Source organism: Ornithodoros turicata, chromosome 1 (genome assembly GCF_037126465.1).
Source record: "Ornithodoros turicata isolate Travis chromosome 1, ASM3712646v1, whole genome shotgun sequence".
Lineage (NCBI taxonomy): Eukaryota > Metazoa > Arthropoda > Arachnida > Ixodida > Argasidae > Ornithodoros > Ornithodoros turicata.
The window spans coordinates 12,525,468-12,544,342 of record NC_088201.1 but is presented as its reverse complement, the minus strand read 5'-3'; the positions used below and the strand labels follow the sequence as shown (position 1 = coordinate 12,544,342).

At 44.7% G+C, this 18,875-nt stretch overlaps 2 protein-coding genes across 6 annotated transcripts in view; one reads left to right on the top strand and one right to left on the bottom strand.

Annotated features, from left to right (window-relative positions):
- Window positions 1-747: 747 nt before the first annotated feature.
- LOC135377500 (protein CNPPD1-like) lies at window positions 748-5,983 on the bottom strand. Of its 2 annotated transcripts, none has more exons than XM_064609953.1 (8): window positions 5,707-5,983; window positions 5,067-5,163; window positions 4,115-4,199; window positions 3,638-3,758; window positions 2,771-2,899; window positions 2,120-2,181; window positions 1,942-2,059; window positions 748-1,418 (listed from the first exon to the last, which is right to left on the bottom strand). In XM_064609953.1, exons 1-8 carry the CDS (start codon window positions 5,779-5,781, stop codon window positions 957-959), a joined length of 1,149 nt encoding a protein of 382 aa, XP_064466023.1. In that variant the 5' UTR covers window positions 5,782-5,983; the 3' UTR covers window positions 748-956. The 2 variants fall into 2 exon arrangements, with proteins under 2 accessions (XP_064466023.1, XP_064466024.1); XM_064609954.1 differs by lacking the exon at window positions 5,707-5,983 and adding an exon at window positions 5,250-5,337.
- Window positions 5,984-7,443: 1,460 nt separating this feature from the next.
- LOC135377499 (disco-interacting protein 2-like) overlaps window positions 7,444-18,875 on the top strand; it is a 123,800-nt gene continuing 112,368 nt past the window's right edge. For 2 of the 4 annotated variants that reach the window (XM_064609952.1, XM_064609947.1), the window contains exon 1: window positions 7,444-7,839. In XM_064609952.1, the coding sequence (XP_064466022.1) occupies window positions 7,758-7,839 (82 nt within the window). In that variant the 5' untranslated portion in view covers window positions 7,444-7,757. Of the gene's footprint in view, window positions 7,840-8,100; window positions 8,123-18,875 lie in introns of those variants that run through there. The other 2 variants (XM_064609948.1, XM_064609951.1) reach the window with 2 other exon arrangements.

The following is an 18,875-nucleotide window of genomic DNA, read 5'->3' as shown; positions in this document are numbered from 1 at the left end:
TTTAACCCGAAAAAGTCAGACCCTACTCATAAGCAGTCGCGCACATAGTGAGAGAATGTCCACCTGACTCTATAACCGACCTACAAAAATGGTATCTATACTGCTCTTAACTTTTTATAAACAAATCTAAAGAATAAAACAACACCTTATATATTAGTGTCACAAACTTTGTGATTCGTATAGGTGTTATGTGATTTGCCTACAGTACTGGTAGAAAACTGTCAATACGAATAAGTGTGATCGCTCAATAAAAGCTACCAATTTGAAGAGAAAGTACCATAGTTGGCATCGCCATGTGATATTGTAGGCAATTGAATGCTTGATTGGTGCATATTCTGAGCACTGCTATCCAGTGTCTGGTATCTCAAAAACTACTGCATAATTCATGCTTCCACAACTGTGTATCTCTAGTACCCATTTATCAAATTTCATTTTAAGTTTCAAAATTACTTTCAGAGTAGTTTTACATTCCTCCATTCTGAGAACTCATACACGAAGGTGTCCAGGCTCAGTACATAAGACAATGTGGAAAACATTACAAATCACAGTACTGTCCACATGTATAGTGAAATCTGTTGTTCACTCATATTAGAAAAAAAGCTTGTAGTTGGAGAGTTGCTGTGCTATGTTCACATACAACAAACTACACACACCATCATCCACATACACATATCATTCTTTACATTCCATCGACCTCATTTTCAATTGTAACAGTGCACAGATCAGACACACATAAACCAACCAGAATTCAGTTGTGATGTATGCAAAGTTTATTTACATATGAACAGATGAAGGAAATTTTCTTTCCCTTATCTTACACCACAAGTATGTAGATAATATGCAAAATCCCAAGTTTATGCCAATCTGTGGTATCTATTGAGTACATAGTACTGTAGAGTTCCTGATTGGAGTAATTAGGCACGAATGTTGTAAAAATGTTTTGCGGTAGCGACTTCTTACGAAGTAGCCACAACACCAGCACATCCAGAAATGAGCGGATTGTAAATGGCATTCTGACCTCCCCCATCTAGCACATTCCCTACACAGTTTCGCATCCACCTATGCTTCAGTGCACCTCCAGCATGAAATCCCAAGGTGCCAATGTTTCCATTCGAGATTGTGTGCACATTCGGGAAGATGCAGGTTGCCGTCAGTGCTGGGGGTAGAGGGACAACCAGAGGATCACGGGAGTCTGGCAGACTGTCGTCTGGTACTGGCTGAGTGGCAAACGACGATACGATTCCGTGGCAGGTGGTATTGGCTTGAATCGGTCCAGAGAAGGTTGAAGCTGGAAGCTTCACATCCCACGTTTGGGCCGCCAGACGGTGACTCACCCCCACCAACCTGTCGACCACAACTGCTGAACCGAAGATGGTCAGGGCCGCCGCGATGTAGGCTACAGAAGACACAGCAATTACCTGCACAACAAATGTTGCAAAGTGATTTTTTGACAGTTTCCAGAATGCATTTTAAAATTCCTTCAGACACGGTGATTAGAATGGCTGACCACCTAGATAACTTTTTTTTTTGCCATTCCTATATGGGGGCTGCTTTCACGGATCATCTACTAAAGAATGAGTGTATAATACTGTGTGCTTCACGGAGATGAGATATGCACGGTAGCACATCGGTACTGGATCCTACTGGCTCTTGCTTCTCACCGCACAGGATTAAAATACCACTAACTCCTACACCCAGATGTTGATCTCTCTCTTTTTCCCTATGTATATTTCACACACCTCGACTCCAACCCCATGGTCAGCACGTGCTGCCACACCTCTTTTACAAATTGTCGCTAAAATTACATTTTGGAAACTGCGGATGAATCCTTAGTAAAACCTAGTTTCTGGGAATTATGAAATTTTTGCTTGACAAAGTCTCAACATTCGTGCAAGACTTCCAATCACATTTGAGCTCAAGCATGTAAGGCACCAAGCATACCTTGATGACTCCGTCAAAGACCAACAACCAACATCGGTAGAGTGCTGCTCCTTTACTTAAAACGCATATGTCTGTGTATGTTGACCATCCTCGTCTCCGGGATTCCAAATGGGCTATCCTGTGGCGACAAATTTTTTCCCTGTTCAGAGGTTCCATTCAATACACTACTCTCACTTACCGATTTTCAGCGTTCTCCAGCACCCTTGAAAAGGTCATTGGTTTTACATACAGATTCCAGTCCTGCAAATCGAAAATTGCAGCAGTATGCTTGAGGAAATACACACTGCAATATGGCAGCCTACAAAAGCCCGTTGTAGCCTGGTCCTCTGATGAAACTAGTTACATTTGGTTGCAACTAACAGAACATATTCATATTACACTAGTTTACAAAATTTATCTACAAAACCTCATAGTTTTGGAGACAGTCAATAAAGACAGTCCATCTCCCACAATTTGTTTCATTTTCTCACACAACTTTCCTGTGCATCCATAACATCAATATAAACGTAACATTCCATTGGTGCATAATACAGCTATGAACAGCACAACCTGCATTTTGATAGAGGGGTGCTCAGACAAAAAAATTGCAATGAATTATACACCGTGATTGTAACAACATTTGGCATAATGGCTGTCAATGGCACTATAAATTAAATGGCAGTGCATTCTACGCATGTGGTTTTGCACCAGATTGTTTCTTGTTACATATCCCAGTAATGAAAATAGCCAAGCTTCACTAGGGTATCAAGTAATTCCTACTCTACTATAAACGTTCACAATTTCCTAACTGCACAAAGTATCAGGCAGATGGACAATAATCTGTGCGTACCAATGCAGCAAGGAATTCCCGTTCAAGTTGGTTCAAGTCCTTCAACTCCATATTAGCTGAGGCTGCCCATTCATCATTGAACACTTCATCCTCTTCTCCATCGTCATAAAGGAACTTTGAGGCAACCATCTACAAAACAGGAAGTGGGTTTATGTCAGGATCCTTTACTTAAGTCAGGGACAGCACAAGGAAGGAAGTAAAGCATGGCAACCATTTTAGAACAAGGTTAAAAATCGGGGTGTTTGGTTGCGCATTAAAATTGTTAAAAAAAAAAAAAAAACTGCACTGGGGTTTTCAGCAGTTTTAACCATTTTAGGCCCTGTGTTTTGTGACGCCACGTTTATAGATGCCCCACGATCACTTATCAACATCTGTCAAATGGCGAAACTATGTGGTAGCAGCGCTTCTGTCAAAAGACACTATACTCAATAGAATTGATACGGTACATAAATATTAAATTGCAAAGCTCGGCAATCTCCAAGTACGAGGAATTGGGCAATTAACTTAGGACAAAATGAAAAAAATAATCTCTGGAGGGCACCATTGCAGAGAGCCCTTCAACTCATGAATAGTGTCTAATAGTGACAATAGTGAATTGTCTCACATGCCGCCTTGAACATTGTGTTACGTAGCATAAACGTAAGCCTAAACAATTTACATGCGCATAAACTCTTATATAGTGGAAGCTGCAAGTAACTGTGACAGCTGAGAAGGAAAAGCACGCACACACAAAAGCTTTAAAGATGCTTCATTTCCTGCAGAAGTTTGTCGCTATGTCTTGGACAACATGCAGCAAGGTTTGCATGGCGCCGTTCAATTATAGTATACCACCGAAGCTTACACACAGAGAGCAGAGGAAAGGCTCACCATAGACACCAGAAAAAGGTCACAGGAAGACACCATAGTCAGGTACTGCGGGTTCTTGTGTCGCAACTGGTCCAGATACACCATAGCTAACATCATTGAGCACGGAGTGATGCAGGCACGCCTAACAAGCATCAGACATGGATCATTTACCCACACTGCAATCTCCAAATTTCAGAGGACCTTCGCTGCCAGTTTGCATGCCTTCTATACATTCAACAAAACACAGTGAATTTGAACATGAGATAACTGATGTTCTGAGGCTGGAACAACATAGAAGGGACAACCACATACAAGGCCTCAAGTTGCCTAAGAAATTAACGCCTACAGCTGGCTAACCTTCTCAGTGACTTTCATCTTTCACAGTGAATTTGGTCTGCCACATATTAGCTGTTTGAAAACAAAACCTGGGAAACATGAACAGTCATTCTAGATAAGTTTTTCTTCAAACTCCATTCACAAAAATGTGACATCCAGTACCTTGCTACAGACGCTGCATAGTGCATGTCAAGCACTTTCAGTCCATCATTTGGCAGCACTTTGGAGAACATTTCCACAGAAATCCCTGTAAAGTTACAAATTATATACTGTACTGTCATACGCAGATGTGCACAATATTTTTCCGTTGGCAATTAAAATGGTACGGGCTGTTCATGTAGATGAGTCGAGAGATTTGTTCTCTTCCTTCACGGGCTTAGAATTTGACTGGGGGAAACAGGGTGTCGAACCGAAAGGGTTATCGTTCCAGTTTTCGTCTAGTTTCAAAGAAAATGGTTCAGTTCGGCTCCAGAGTAAAAAAAATAACGGTTCGAAACCGGTTCAGTTTCACATGGTAAGGAGAATTAATTGCAGCGAAAATAATCCCCTTATTCTTCCCAACAGAGCGAGAAATAAAGAGAGGTTAGAATGTCCTACCATGTGACTTAGAGACAAAAACAAGGAGCCCGTCTTATGCTCTGGCACATTCTTGTAACGTGAGGTTTCTGGAGATTCCTACTCAAACACCGATGGATGCCATGTATTGTGCACTTCGAGGTCTTGCGTTACGTACCCTTAAGGGCAAAATAGTTCAATTTTCCATTTGAACCGAAAACATATTTTCAGTTCCCTCAGAAGCATAAAATTTTGTTTCGGTTTTCGTTTCGTTTCGCCCCAAAATAACGTTTTTTTTTTGTTGTCGGTTCAGGTTTTTGGTTCGCTCCGGAACCCTGGGATGAAAGATTTAGTCAATCACACGTTGCATATTTGGGTTCTAATTTTTGCACAGGGCATTTACAACGGCTACAATTTACAACTAGGAGCTAGAAGGAACATTCCCCCTGGGTTGATTTGGGTATGTCACTAATGTTTTGGAGTGAAAGATTATCAGTAGACTGGTTAGTTCGTTAAAGTGGGTACCTGCAGTAGTTCGTATAAAGGTCAACATACATACCAGTTAGGGCCAGAGACGGGCGGTCAGTGTTAGGAAGTTTGCCATAGTATAAAGTTTTTCGAATTCGGTCGCTGAGCTCGACGTGGTCATTGAATATCTGCAGACAGAATACACAAAGATGAGTTGGCAATACAACACTTCCGCGTTGTACCACAAACGTCTACCAAATCAGTCGTGTTGTACCTGATGACTATCCAAAATAGACAAAGGGAAGAAAAAATGCGCCATTCTTCAACGAACTTAATGTGGACAGGTGGGCTAGTTGGTAAGACGACATGTCGATAAGCGAGCAAAACGACACGAACAGCATAGGACGAGCCCAGCTTGAGCTCGTCCTATGCTGTTCGTGTGTTTTTTCGGGCTTATCGACATGACATTCTTCAACGACCCGTCACTCCGCTCCTGAAATATGCCCACCACAAGCTCAAAGCCAAATATGGTTGGGACACAAAATTATATATTATGACGTTGAAGCACACAATTGATCTTAAATGTGTTTAAACCTTACAATACTGGCGTTAGTGTGGATATAGTCGTATTTATGCTATATGCTCTGAACAATGATGAACTTTCACGAGGCAGCTGCGAAGACAGCATTCAAAGCATCTCGTTCGTGAGGTCAGGTCTTGCAGTACATTACCTGAAACTCGGAGCCAAGTAAAGAGTCCTCCCTGTCGTTTTCGAGCGAAAGGGCGTTGAATAAGTTCATCCTCATAGTTTGTTAGGTAGTAAAACCATTGACGACCTATGAACTTATCAGCAAAAATGGCAAAACCAAATGGAATGACACAATAGCCACAACCACCGGAAGCCCGGAAAGCCACAAGACCGGAACCCAGACGAGCGAGCCTGGAATGAAAGATGGAAGAGAGTAACAGAGGGAGAGCAAAGGGGATAAGTGTTAAAATTTTCCTCCTCAACGACCAAATATAAGAGCATCCATTTTATCAGAGCTCGAGGACCCTACCTACTATCCAAGCCAATCCATGCTCTGAATGGATGGTGGATGGATGGAGTGTGGTGCCCCCTAATGGGCCTCTTTGCAACCAGGCTCCAGCATGAAAAGTGGGCGGATTTCGATTGTGGTGGTGGCTCTGCATTTCAACCTTGAGTTTGTACTGTGCTATTTTTGCAATAAAAACATAACTAATCCCTAGTAAAAACCGATACATACAAATTTGACACTTAATAGTTGGTATGCTCGGTATGTCCGTTATCGCTTACTGAATACTGATACAGGACAGATTATGACGTCATAACTATTTTCACGCTGTGGCCATTATTTCGCTGTTTTGCCCTTTGTTTATGTCTTTTTCCTGTTTAATGTGGCATATTGAAACGCAAGAGGCTTGGAAAAAGTAGTGGAGGTTTTGGCAGTTCTGGGATGACATTCTACATTCTACCTTGAGGGAATGGGCACATAGGTCTCGCTTTGTACGTGTCCTCAAGCAGAGGTAGAAAAGTTTTCTGCATCCTATCCTGCTGAACGAGACCGGCCCCTTAGCCCCAGATTGTTGTAATACTAACGCTAACCACCCCTCTGGAACTTACTAAACTTGATTATGGGAAAAGGGTTCTTTTTAATCTTCCCACCGATTGTGTCCGTCTTCGCCCCCATATGCACGTGTGACTGCGAAAGTGTGTACGAATAATAGACTGCCATAGTTTCAGTTTCAATACCTGTTTTCGAACACTTCGTTTCATGAGCATCTTTTTGTGTGTGTTTGTTTTGTACGTAATAATGGCCTTGTAAGTACATGGCTCAACATAATAGTTTGGCTTGTTTGTTTTGAAGGTTGTAATCAAGTTTCTTTGGTCTACTCTGGTTTCTGGCTCTTGTGAATGCTGGGTATTTACTTTCTTGTGCAATATCAAAAAATTTAATATCACGATAATAAACCTATTTATTCCTATGCATTCGAGGAAATGTTTTGTAACAGTTGGGGGGGGGGGGGGGGTTAGGTTCGGTGTCTGAACCAGGGATCCTCCCCCATTACATTTTTTGAGATTGCCCAATCCAGCTCAGCTACCAATGCATTATGGTGCATATACCCACACACATGTGTCCATACGACCATCTCTACCCCCCATATACCCCCCTACAGGTCGATTTTTGGGCAGATTACTGGTCTGAACACATTTCTGTTTTTGGTAATCGAATGGAAATGAAAATAAATTGCAGATGTTGGCCCGCAGTGCTTTGTCACGTAAATATCGGAACTGTTGAATATAAACCGTACAGCACGACAATGAAGAACTGTGCAGAACACGCCTTTCGTTTGTGTGCTTTGAGCTGGCTCTTTGCTGTTGTTGATGTTGGTCTGTGTAGTGGCGCCGCCTGACGCTGGTGGCAGCGAACGCATTTCGCTCAACGCTGGAAGAATTTGTGCCGCGCCGTGGATCGGTTTTGCAGCAAATGGTCGGCTGTATATGTTGGAAAGAAGTGTCTGCCTGGATGCTATGATGGTGCTTGTTCAGTGTTGTGGATTGTTGAAGTAGAAATGTGGCTCAAGGTATATAGGAGCAACTTATATCTTGCGCTTAGTTGGTAGAAGTTGAAGGAAAAGAGAGTTGTTTTAGGAGTGAGCTATTATCCCAGCCATGGCAGCGGTGTGCCTATGAAGCTCCGCACGGTTAAACTGTCCGGTTCTTGTTGTTCTTGGGACTAGTGAGATACTTCGGGTTACGGAAATGGCGCAAGACATCGACATTGCAAGCCTGCCTCCTGACGTAAAGGAGAAGCTCGCAGAGTTGGAATTGGAGTTGTCTGAAGGTGAGGCAATAACCGATTTTCCACCTCTAAGCCTAACAAAAAGCGGCGAAGCTGTAGCAGACGACTAATGCGAAAACAATTCGCTGTTTCCATCGTCAAATGTGAATGTTATTTGTAAACGTAATGTCTCTCCTTATAATGTTGTGCTGTAGTCTAGCCGATGTCAACTTTTTGCTCTTATTTTTACCTCAGAGTTAAGCTTGTTGTGCATAGGGGCTGTGTACTGCTTCTGTCAACATTCATGCGCAACGTTCACAAGCTGTGTCAGGCGCATCCATGAAAGGTTTGTGTTGACTTCGGAGCACTATGCTAAGTTAGCAAACATCGTGTCATAGCACATTTCAAATACGTATTTTCAAACTTCCCAGTGGACAAGTATAGCGTGTAACATAGATGGGATGCACATGCGCGAGCCAGTACGGAGGGCCCGAATTTGTTTTTCACGGACAGCGCAACTGAGGCAAGGTATTTTCACAGCGGTCTTCCCCGTACACTTCACGTAATACGGTATTTATTATACTTATGCCAACTGCGGACACTGCTTACATGCGGGCATTTCTGCCAAATTCCGTCATTTTTGATAGGCATGGCATCACGCAGACCCCTTTACTTAAATACACGACTCCAGATTCTTCCAGTCGTCATGAAATGTCAGTTCCTACGCAGATATCCAAACTGGCTGGACCATGGGTCAGTAGCAGGAAATCTGCAGGGTTTCATAACACTCCCCTCTTCCAGAAGCTTACGTGCGATGTGTAATAAATGCATGATTATACGTGAGTGGTTAATTGCTGACTGGTCGCTTGCTATAGTGTGACCACCATCATTCGAAAAATTCCTTTCGTTCACGCTTTAGGAATGTTTAGGAACGATAGCCTCGACGAATCGTGTGTCGTTTGTATTTACTATCCTAGGCGCCGTATAACGTATTACTTTTTTTTTTTTTTTTTTTTTGTCGCCTAAGAACACCCATACGTTGACTGTTCAAGGTGTCGGTAGCCGCTATCTCTCCAAAATCCAAGTGTCCGATCCTTTTTGTTTTCTTTCTTGTCACTTTCATTCTTTGTTTGGGAAGTGTCCACGACATGGACGCCGTTCTCCGATTGTGCCGGCCTCCACAGTCGGACTCGGGCGGAAATGTCGTGGGCGTGTGTTTGTGAATAACTGGTTGGTACAGTAGGCAAAGGCATGAACTTTCGAAACAATCTTTCCTGGTTCACTCACGGGTATTTGAAACAGAACATATTCATATTAAACACTCTTGCTCGATTATACTATAAACGTATACTAAACTAATTATAAAATTATACTAAATTTGCTCATGTTAAACACCTCGCTTGCACCACACTTGCTCGTCCCCAACTGGAGTATGCTTAAATTCTGTTGCACCCATAGCGTCTACATGAACTTGAAGAGCTTCCAAGAGGGATTATTCTGGTTTGCCTCGTGTTTTCGTTTCGTTGTTTGGACGACGTATTGATTATTTTTACGTGTGCTGACCACGCCTGCGTTTTCTCTCTGTTGGTTGGTAGGTTGGTATAAAAAAGAAAAATATGGAGATGTGTCTCTCTGTTCTCGTGATGCACTATGTACATCGTTCATATGTCATTGGCTGGTTGCATAACACAGCTCTTCCCATGCAAAGCCCTCCCCAGGGCCTTTGAGAGTAATAGAACAGAATGATCAGTTGTTAATGCGAGTTCAATGGTTCCGACAATGTTACGAGGTACAGGCTCGGCGAGAGGGTGGGGCAGCCCGGGATGGCGCCCCGGGGCCCGGGCTAGTTCAGGGGCCCGCGGAACCCAAGGCCTGTCGTCATCATATAAAGAAGAAATACTTGGACGGTGTTATCGAGACGTGAGGAGGGGCCCCGGCCATATGACCCATCCCCGGGGCCCGTAATTTCTCTCGCCGGCCCTGACGAGGTTCTCTGTCTCACGGATGTAGCCAACTTGCGGAAACACTCAGTTTCTTCCCTGTGTCGGTTTATTGGTCGGGCATCGATTTTCAATCCTCTTCTTTTCAAAGTTATCCTGACATATTGGAAGTGAAGTTTCTGCTCTAAAATGTATGCAGTGCAGTCGTCCTGTCCTGTGTACAGAAAAAAAAAAAGCATTTCCCTCCTGTTGATCTCAGAAGCTTTGATCATTTTGGAGTAATACCTTAAAACTTCGTTTATTTTAATTAACTGGAATCAATTATTATGGGGGGATATATTTATTAGACGAAAAGGGAAGAAAGGTCAGCAAAACGGGACGTCGGCTTGCTATTCCAGAAATAAATAAATAAATAAAATTAAGAAATAAATAAAAAGAAAAGGATTATTACGGGGCCTGTACAACACACAGCAACGACGTCAAAGGGGTCACATTTTGCTGGTTCCGTGCCCTGTGTACGAAAAATGTAACAGGCCGAAAGCTGGGCTCTACCTCGAAATAAAGTGATCGAGATCTCCGTTGCAAAATGAACTACTGTAAATAGATGTTAGCTGTCTATCAAATGCACCGTGGCGCGCGGGAAACTGCCAACAGCGAATTAGACTAACCTGGACATAAAAACGTAAACACCGAACTTGGACTAACCTAATAATAAACTAACCAACGTACTGTTCCGTCGTGTCCGCCCTGCTAAGCCTATAGCGGCCGCTAAAATGTGGCTTTCGTTCGCTAAAACGATTTGGACAGACATCGAAAACTCGTGGATGTGAGTGGTTAAATAGTGACGTCGTGTTCGATTTTCCTTCGGGGATTTCGGAACCGGAAATATCGAGGTCCTCCCGAAAGCTGTAACAGTTACAGTACTTGCTAGCCAACTACATGCCCCCCCCCCCTCCTCCTCCTCCTTTTTCTTTGGATTCGACCCTACATCCAGCAGATACAACACCCGTATCGACGTTTGATAGAATTTGAGGTTGAAACTTGATGTTGATCGATGACATCCTGTGACATCGCCGTCGACGTTACTATTTCATTTCATATGCTGCTTCACTCGCGCTTTTTCTTTTTATTCTTCAACGTTGCTGTTGAAACTGTTGTCTGTAACCGCCGACATGTATCAGCTGCACGTTTCTGCTGGCGACGGTGGGCGTTTGTCTGGGCTTCTACGGTTTCATATCCTGGCTCCGAGGCCATTTTCACAATAGCAACTCTCGAGAACTTGCGGCTCAATGAAAATATCTGCGGGGTGCGGCAAGGCCACGCACGCACGCTGGGCTATCTTGGTCTTTGGATGGTGGTTTGGCGACCAGCAAGGAAGTTGTTGGCTATCTTCGGCCGATACCATCCGTGTGCGACGAGTTGGAGCTTTCCACTGTCCTCTCTCCCTTCCTATTTCCATCTTTATCTAATTTTGTTTCATTCCTTCGCTTTTTGTTCTGTCCCTGTGATGCCTCGTTTGGTACAGGGGCAGAATATTTTAATCTTTCTTAACTTTCCTGTCATTCATTTATATCATCGCCACCCCTCGACGCTCTCTATTAATTCTTTCACCGTTCCCTGTCCGTACGAATGTAGCACCTTATCAAAGTGCTTCGAGGCAGTATGATTATAGGCCCACTACTTCTGCGGTTGAATACTTTTCGAAAAGTTGGTATAAAGTGTCGGCTTCTGTACGACTGTCGAGAAAGAGAAATTTTCTTTGTCCAGTGAGTAACTAACACGAAAGGTTTGCCAATACTTCTCAAGAACCGTCGCCCAGGAAAGGAGCATTATTCCTACCGAGGCACGGCTATACACTGCACACGTGAAAGGATGGCAGTTTACGAAAAATCATCGAGCACCAATGTCGGGGTTCGTTGGTTTTCTTCAACTGCAATGCTTTCACCGTTGCTTTGACGTTGCTGATGTTATACGTTATCCTACGGACATGTACGACGGAACGCCGTTCAACGTCCGATTTCCCAATCCGAAGTTCAGGAGATTATGAGAAGCAGGAAAACGAGGACCGTCGGAACGTTCAAACTCCAACGTCAGTCAGATCCGATATTCGGAACGTCCCGGTTAAAGTACCGGCTTTCGCTCACATTCTGCCTTTTATCTTTTACCCACTCGGAATTCGCAGTAACGTCACAACGGATTTTGGAACGAAAAACAGGAAGACATACTATATTTTTTTGTTGCGTTATATTGCAGGAAGGCGTATATGATTATGCATTTGCACACCCATGCTCTCGACCGCCTTCAAATTCACCGCCTAGTGGCATTTGAAACGCGTCGGGAAGCCGGATACTATACTAGAGCTGTGTCGCATGTTCGGTTGAAATCTGAAAAAGTCTAGCCGAACCGTCGTGGTCTCGTATATTGGGTTACGTCCGTCGGAAGCGCTCCGTCCTAGATGTGGTGGAAGGGGAAAAAAAAAAACGTGCATGTCGGTCCTTAGTGGGCTGTGTTCATTCCTCATCGAACGTGTACGTGTCACACAAGAGATTACTGAAAAGTGTTGATTTCATTTGTAAGTACAAAGATAGCTCCAAGAGAGGTCGCACCGGCCTCTGTGGCTCAGTTGGTAGCGTGTCTGCCTACTGGTCCCAAGGAGGCGTGTTCGAACCCGGCCGAGGACGCCAGCAACTTGGTGGCAGGGTTCAAGTTGCATTGGCACGCAGTCTTCCGCGAGGGACGTTGATTACAGGGTGTGCCGTGTGTTGAGAAGATTTAAGCGCTCGTTAACGAACCCTCAAAGGGGGGGGGGGGGAAATTAATCCACAGACCGACCACTGTAGCGTAAAGCCACGAACTATTTTCCCAGAGAGGTCGCGTATTTGACGAGTTTGACCAAAATATGATTGCAGAGCTGGACACACGAGTGTATAGCCTCTCTCGAGGAGGTCCTCGCCCTCACCATCGAAGTCTATATCGATGTCAGTGTTCGAGTCGATGTTGGAAGTGTGGAGGAGGCGTGGAGGTGTGGATCTATGTAGTATGCAATGTGAAGGCCAGTCGCACATGGTAACTTTCGCTATACATTTTATGATGTGGCGAAAAAAAAAAGAACGAAGAAGAAGAAGAAAAAAAGCATTATAGCAACTTGTTTAGCAGTGAATTTTCACACCGCACCCCTAGTGCGTAATACCAGCATTGAAGACAAACGTTACGCAACAAGTGGGATGCTCTGCAGCCCATGCTCGATCATGATGTAGAGGCCTCAACAAGCGCAAAAGTCCATGTTGGAGACCTTCGCGCTCCTGGCGAACTTTGACGCCATAGCGATAAGGTACGCTTGCTTGGGAGTCAATTTGTCACCCGGATGTTTCGTCTAATTTCATCGTGTCGGCTTTCGTTGCGATATTCTCAGAGGCCAAATAGGTGATCTCGTCTCCTGTGTTTAAAAGTAACTCGATTTCTGCGTCACCAAAAATAGCGTGTTTTCTGCACCTTATATCGACAGCGAGAATCGGCCTACCGACTTTTTGAATGCCTTCCGTATAGCCTTGTGTTCCAACGCGCGGAACTCAATACTGTGTTCAAGTCAATTCCTATGTCCCCGTGCAAAAACTTCTGAATATCAAAATGCCAATGCCGCACTCGAGTGCGATAGCGTTTGATATATCAGAAGTGAGAATGTAGGCAGTGAAGTGATTTGGGTCTCCTCAGCTGTGGCAACGAGAGTTCTTGGTGACGCGGACGTTCGTGAGGTGGAAAGCAGATACTCTGACCGTGTGCTTTGATCATACGTGGACCGAGGGCGACTCTGTTGGTGATAAGCGTCGTCGTTGGTGATGTCGGCTGCAGTTCACTGACCTTCTGTAGCGGGTAGGCGTCGTGTGTTTTGCGTGCTTCTATGAGCCCTCACTGTTTTTTTCTTTCTTTTTGTTCAGCTGATGCACTGCAATGCAGGTCGGTGGTTTGCTCCAACGCCCCTAAGAGGTATGCCGTTTCAGAGCACCCCTGGTGAAGGACAACGACTTGTCAAATGCATTGTCAAAATTAAAACTGAAAATTGCGAGAAAGCTCGTTGGTTGTTGTGCCTATTCGTGTACGCGCAAGTGGTATACTAGCATTTAGATACGGAGGGCTGTGGCGTGGACGGCTGCTTTTACTGGCCTCGCCTATGATGAGGGGATGTTCCTGTCCTTGCGTGCACGCAGCATTGGAGAACAGAGGCGTCGCCTGAATCCGTCCTTTGCAGTTTCTTTGACATTGAAGAAAAAAATGAACAGGAAAGAAAGCAGGTCGTCGTTTTCCCATACATTCATATTCTTCCTTCGCCCCTTTAAGCTTAAGCAACACCCTACGGCATTATCATCGTGTATTTGTCGTCGTTCGTCCTTTTTACTCGTGATTCTTGAGCAACAACATGATCTGTTGGAACTTCATTCGTCCTGTGCTGGATGGAACGGTTGATCCTGGAAGTAGACAAAGCCAGCGAAGCCTTTTGATTTCCTACATGACGACGCTAGCTGTGCGGATAGTGACACGCGATGCGACTCAGCAGGGGGGAGGGGGCTCCGGCTGCGTCTCCCTCCTGGAACGTTCTTCCAACTGTGACATGACACAGACCTGCAGCTTCCTTTCATGTGCCGGCTATTATTGGTGACAAAATTTCCTTCTTGATATTACGTGGTTTTCCTTTGCTGCGTCACGCGTAAGCCGGTAACGGATGTTGGTTGACTGACGTACGTTAATATCACCCTGTATGCTTCAGCGCTCTATTCTCACGCGGAATCCTCTCCAGGTGACGTTAGCCACAAATGTGATGGGAATGTTTCTAAGTTTTCCAGATCAACACGTATGACTACCCCCAGTTTATTTTTATTTCGCGAATAAAAATGACCTTTCTCTTTGTGCAGTTGAGTTTCTTACTTTGCCGGTTCCATTAATATTAATTCGATAGGAATAAAGATGCGCAAAAGTTTTTACTTTCCTTTATCCCTTTTTTTTCTTTTCTTCTTTTTTTTTGCTGGGCAGGTGAGGAGGGAAGACGTCGGAAATTCAACCAATATGTCTATAAAGTATTTTCCAGACAGGTAACAGTTCCCTGTGACTGTGGTAATTGAACTTAATCGATCGCGCCTTTGGAGCACCAAAGTGGACAATTTGGAACGTTCCGTAGCAATTCGTCGTTGCAAGAAGAGCCTTCTTGACCAGACAGCCTGCTCGTACTGTCGTCACAAATCGTGGTTCAATGAGTTTCAATGGCTTTGCTGGCAACTGTTTGCCTTGTTAGGAAGGGTTGCATTTTTCGTTCGTTGTTGCTGCGAGATATTCGTTTCGTGACACAACGTTGTCCCATTCATGGAACAGAAACGTCCTCTTCCATTAGTTGTATCTGGTTCCCAATGCCTCTCGACGTGGTTTAGAGCTTCCGAGCGAGACGTGCGAGACGGGGCATGATCGCATCACCGGGAAAGATCTGCACATTACCGATGACAATTATGCACAGGCGCGATCAGACAGTCGTATTCTTCTGCAGACGGCAGACCATTGTCTGACCGAATGACGTTTCTGTAAAGAGCGGAGGGCCGTGCAGAGGCAACGCCATCTAGACTAATCAGGGCCTGCTGTGTCCTCTTCCTTATTCGCCACGTGATGTATGGTGATGGTGGTGGTGCATAAAATCCCTTTGCTGCCCACTTCAGCGAATCACGTACCGTAATTTCACGCGTATAAGCCGCACCGCAGATAAGCCGCAGGTCCCGTTTTTAGGAACGTTTTGAAAATTTTCGGGCAGATATGCCGCACTCGCAGATAAGCCGCGGGCAATACAAAGCGACTGATTTGTGCGACAAAGGATGCCCTATAGAAGGTCATAAACCCTGTGGTCCATACTCTGGGGTCGGCATGGTGTACAACAAATGAGGTCAGTTCTAGTGTTCTACCAAGATCGAATTGTGCCCTTGTGTGTTTTTCATGGATCGACGGGTCAGTGGCCTTCCAGAAGGCACCAGGAAGGTCAGTCTACTTGCATGTGGACGCCCCCCTGTTATGTATTGTTCGTGCATTGGCAGGGCGGTGCTGTCCCAGAGACACTGTCAGCCCTTGCGTTAAAACCGGCGTATGGAGAAAATACCAGGGAAAAATAGTTATCAGATAAGCCGCACCGGTGGATAAGCCGTAGAGCACCCGTGAGAAAAAAAATCGCGCATAAGCTGCGGATAATACGCGTGAAATTACGATAATTCGATAAACCGCAGAGGAACCAAAGAAAACCTGCGACAGCAATTGGCTGCATGTTTCGAAAGCTATACGCGGCTGGAACCGTTGGTTATGATTGGCGATACAACTATCCATACGTCACGCCGTACGTGAGTAGCGAGTAGGCCTTGTTTAATGTAGATGGCGTTGACGGAGAGCAAGGCTCGATTTTGGAGCCGTTATTATTCTATGTCTTCATTAATGACGTGGATCACGTAGTAAGCTCGGCTAAGCTTCTCAAGTTTGCCGATGACCTGAACATTTTTCTTGCTGAATCTGATATATCGGATTGTGTAGTACTTCAAGCCGATGTTGATGCTGTTGCTACTTAGGGTTGCCACCAGGCCGGTATTATACCGGCACGGCCGGTTATTTGCTCGCTCTGCCGGTTGCCGGTAGGAAGGTGATACCGGCAGCCTTTTGCCGGTATTTGCGACTCAAGACCTTTCATATGGGTTTTTGCGGGGTTTTCCCTTCAACGTTCCACTACAGCTTGAATAAATCTGGAGCATAGCCCCAACTCCGCAGTCACCAGTTCTTTCCTTAGTTATTCATTATTATTATTATTACACACAGGAACATATGTTTCCTCGTATTATCTTGAGCTATCTCTCTGTTTTCTGTGTGTGCTCTTCCACCCCTCACCCACTTCCCTTTCTCGCGAGCCTTTCCCCTTTCCCTCTATTCCACCTCCTCTCCCTCAGCCGGTATTTTTCACTACGAAAGGTGGCAACCCTATTGCTACTTGGTGCCTTCGCAACGGTCTGGTATTGAACACAGGAAAGACCGAAGTATTGTCGTTCACCAACAGGGTAAACCCTATAGTTTTTGTTTATCAACTGTATGATAGCTATATGAGCTATACAGAGTGTTCGCTGTCAGACATCTTGGGATCTGGTTGGAGCATCGTCTCTCATTTAATGTCCACGTTGAACACGTTGTAAAAAAAGCACACCGAATTCTTGGTCTTATTTCTAGAATGACTCGTGACTTGAGCGGACCAGATTGTTTGCAGACCCTTTTTGTATCTCTTCTTTTACCTTAAAATTTGGGTCAGTTGCATGGAATTGCATTGGACAAACTTATGCGTCTAGACGCAGTTTTTAAGCGTCATTTGAAAATCTGTCCTCGAACATTCCCACTTGGTGATATGCAACACGTATGTATCCTCCCTGTGTAACCGAAGAATAAGTCGCGATTTTATTTTTCTGTACAAATGTGTTTACAGTATTATACTTGCAGAGTCTGTGATTCACCTTTTACGTTTTTATGCACCACTCCGTACTGTATGACACATTTCTCTGTTCTCTGCTCGACAGTCACCGTCCCGACGGATACAAGCATCTCTTAATGTCTTCACCAACGATATTGATTTATTTCATCTCTGTTATTAGTCACTTTAGACAGGAGGTACTCCAAAACCTCAGAGCTTGGTGTAACATACGAAGGTGCACTTCTGTGCAGGCATCAGCTGTTTGTAGGCACCATTTTAACTAACGTATTATTATTATTATTATTATTATTATTATATGATGGACTTTCCTTCTCCCTCTTTCTCAAGTGATGCCCGGAGCTCACTTGGTGGCTTGTCGTCTGCAAACATATGAAAGTGTCTCGTCGCGCAAGGTTGTCGTCTGCTACTGAATCCTCGTATACAACTCTGCGTATTTATACCTCACAGATATCTCGACAGCGTCCACTGACTTTTCCCGTCACAGACAACGTCTGCGAGATGTAATGCAACACGAAATGTCAGCAGGCGCTATGAACAATGAACCACGTGACACAGGGCCACGGGCGCTCCCTTGCGCAGTGTGTTGTTTATGATCCTTGGTTTGTGGTCTCTCCGCAGCGAGCACACACGGTCTCGCTGCAGGCCTGGCGTTGGCCTCGCTCGTATGTATGTTTCTTTTCAGCTTATTGACAACGCATACCGGCGTAGATCCCTTACATATATAGTTGGGTTGTAGCTCTGTTTCGTATACGACTGTGCGCCTTATACTTAGGCCAGTATATGTTAGGTGTTGAGATAAAAGTCGGTACTCTATCTGCCCGTTTTAATTGTAACAAATGACTGCCATTTGAACGGCAAGATTCGCAAATAAATATAGAAGAAACAGCAGAGCCCATGGGAGCCCTCAAGCCAAGCCCCCCCCCCCCCCCCCATATATTATTTAACATTTGCAGTACAAGTACAAAACGCTGCATTTTCAACGCCAAATAACACTTTTTTTTTGCCCCATTTGAACGCGTCATTCTGCCGTGCTGCTTGTGTGCAGGTGACGGCTCGTCTGCCGCACAAATATTGTTTCGTTAAAGTACCCTTAATCGTTTTCGTTTGTTGCGTCGTGAATGCTATGGTTGCTACTGTCCATTGTTCCACGCGTGAATGGAGTCGAATTTGTCTCTGCGCTTTCGTTTGCCGGAAGGAAACGTTCTGGGACGAGCACCCACGTGGTTTCAATACAGGTCCCCCCCCCCCCCCCTTGCGCCAAAGAACAATGGCCATGCGTGCTTCCCCGTGTGGCACAGGCACACAATTTGGTGGACGGAAATTGTATTGAACTACGTCGAGCGCGCTCCAGTGACGGGGGAAATAAGAGGATGCCGCTCAGCGACAGTCGAATCGTTGTTGATAAAAGACGTTTACCCTACGCCATGGCGTCCTGGCATTAGAGGCGGAAATGCGCGGCGCCACCCTGTCGCAGAACAGAACGTAGCCGGTGTTGATGATAATTAGGGGGCGCTGCGTTGAGATATCACGTCATATGACTATGATCGTGAGCGATGGCTTAACTGTGTTAAGCCATTAATTTTAGCCCCCAAAGAAGTCTTTTTTTTTTTACATGAACTAAAACCTCAGCAACGGTGTACACTTGCTGCTCGCGACACGGTTGTCTGAAATCG

What these genes read in the sequence shown, in the direction of transcription:
- LOC135377500 (XM_064609953.1), bottom strand. Translation starts at nt 5,781, where the DNA reads ATGAGGATGAACTTATTCAACGCCCTTTCGCTCGAAAACGACAGGGAG. An exon ending in CTGGAGAACGCTGAAAATCG is followed by an intron (nt 2,060 to 2,119) that starts GTAAGTGAGAGT and finishes TTGTCGCCACAG; the next exon opens with GATAGCCCATTTGGAATCCC. An exon ending in TCTTTGACGGAGTCATCAAG is followed by an intron (nt 1,419 to 1,941) that starts GTATGCTTGGTG and finishes TTTGTTGTGCAG; the next exon opens with GTAATTGCTGTGTCTTCTGT.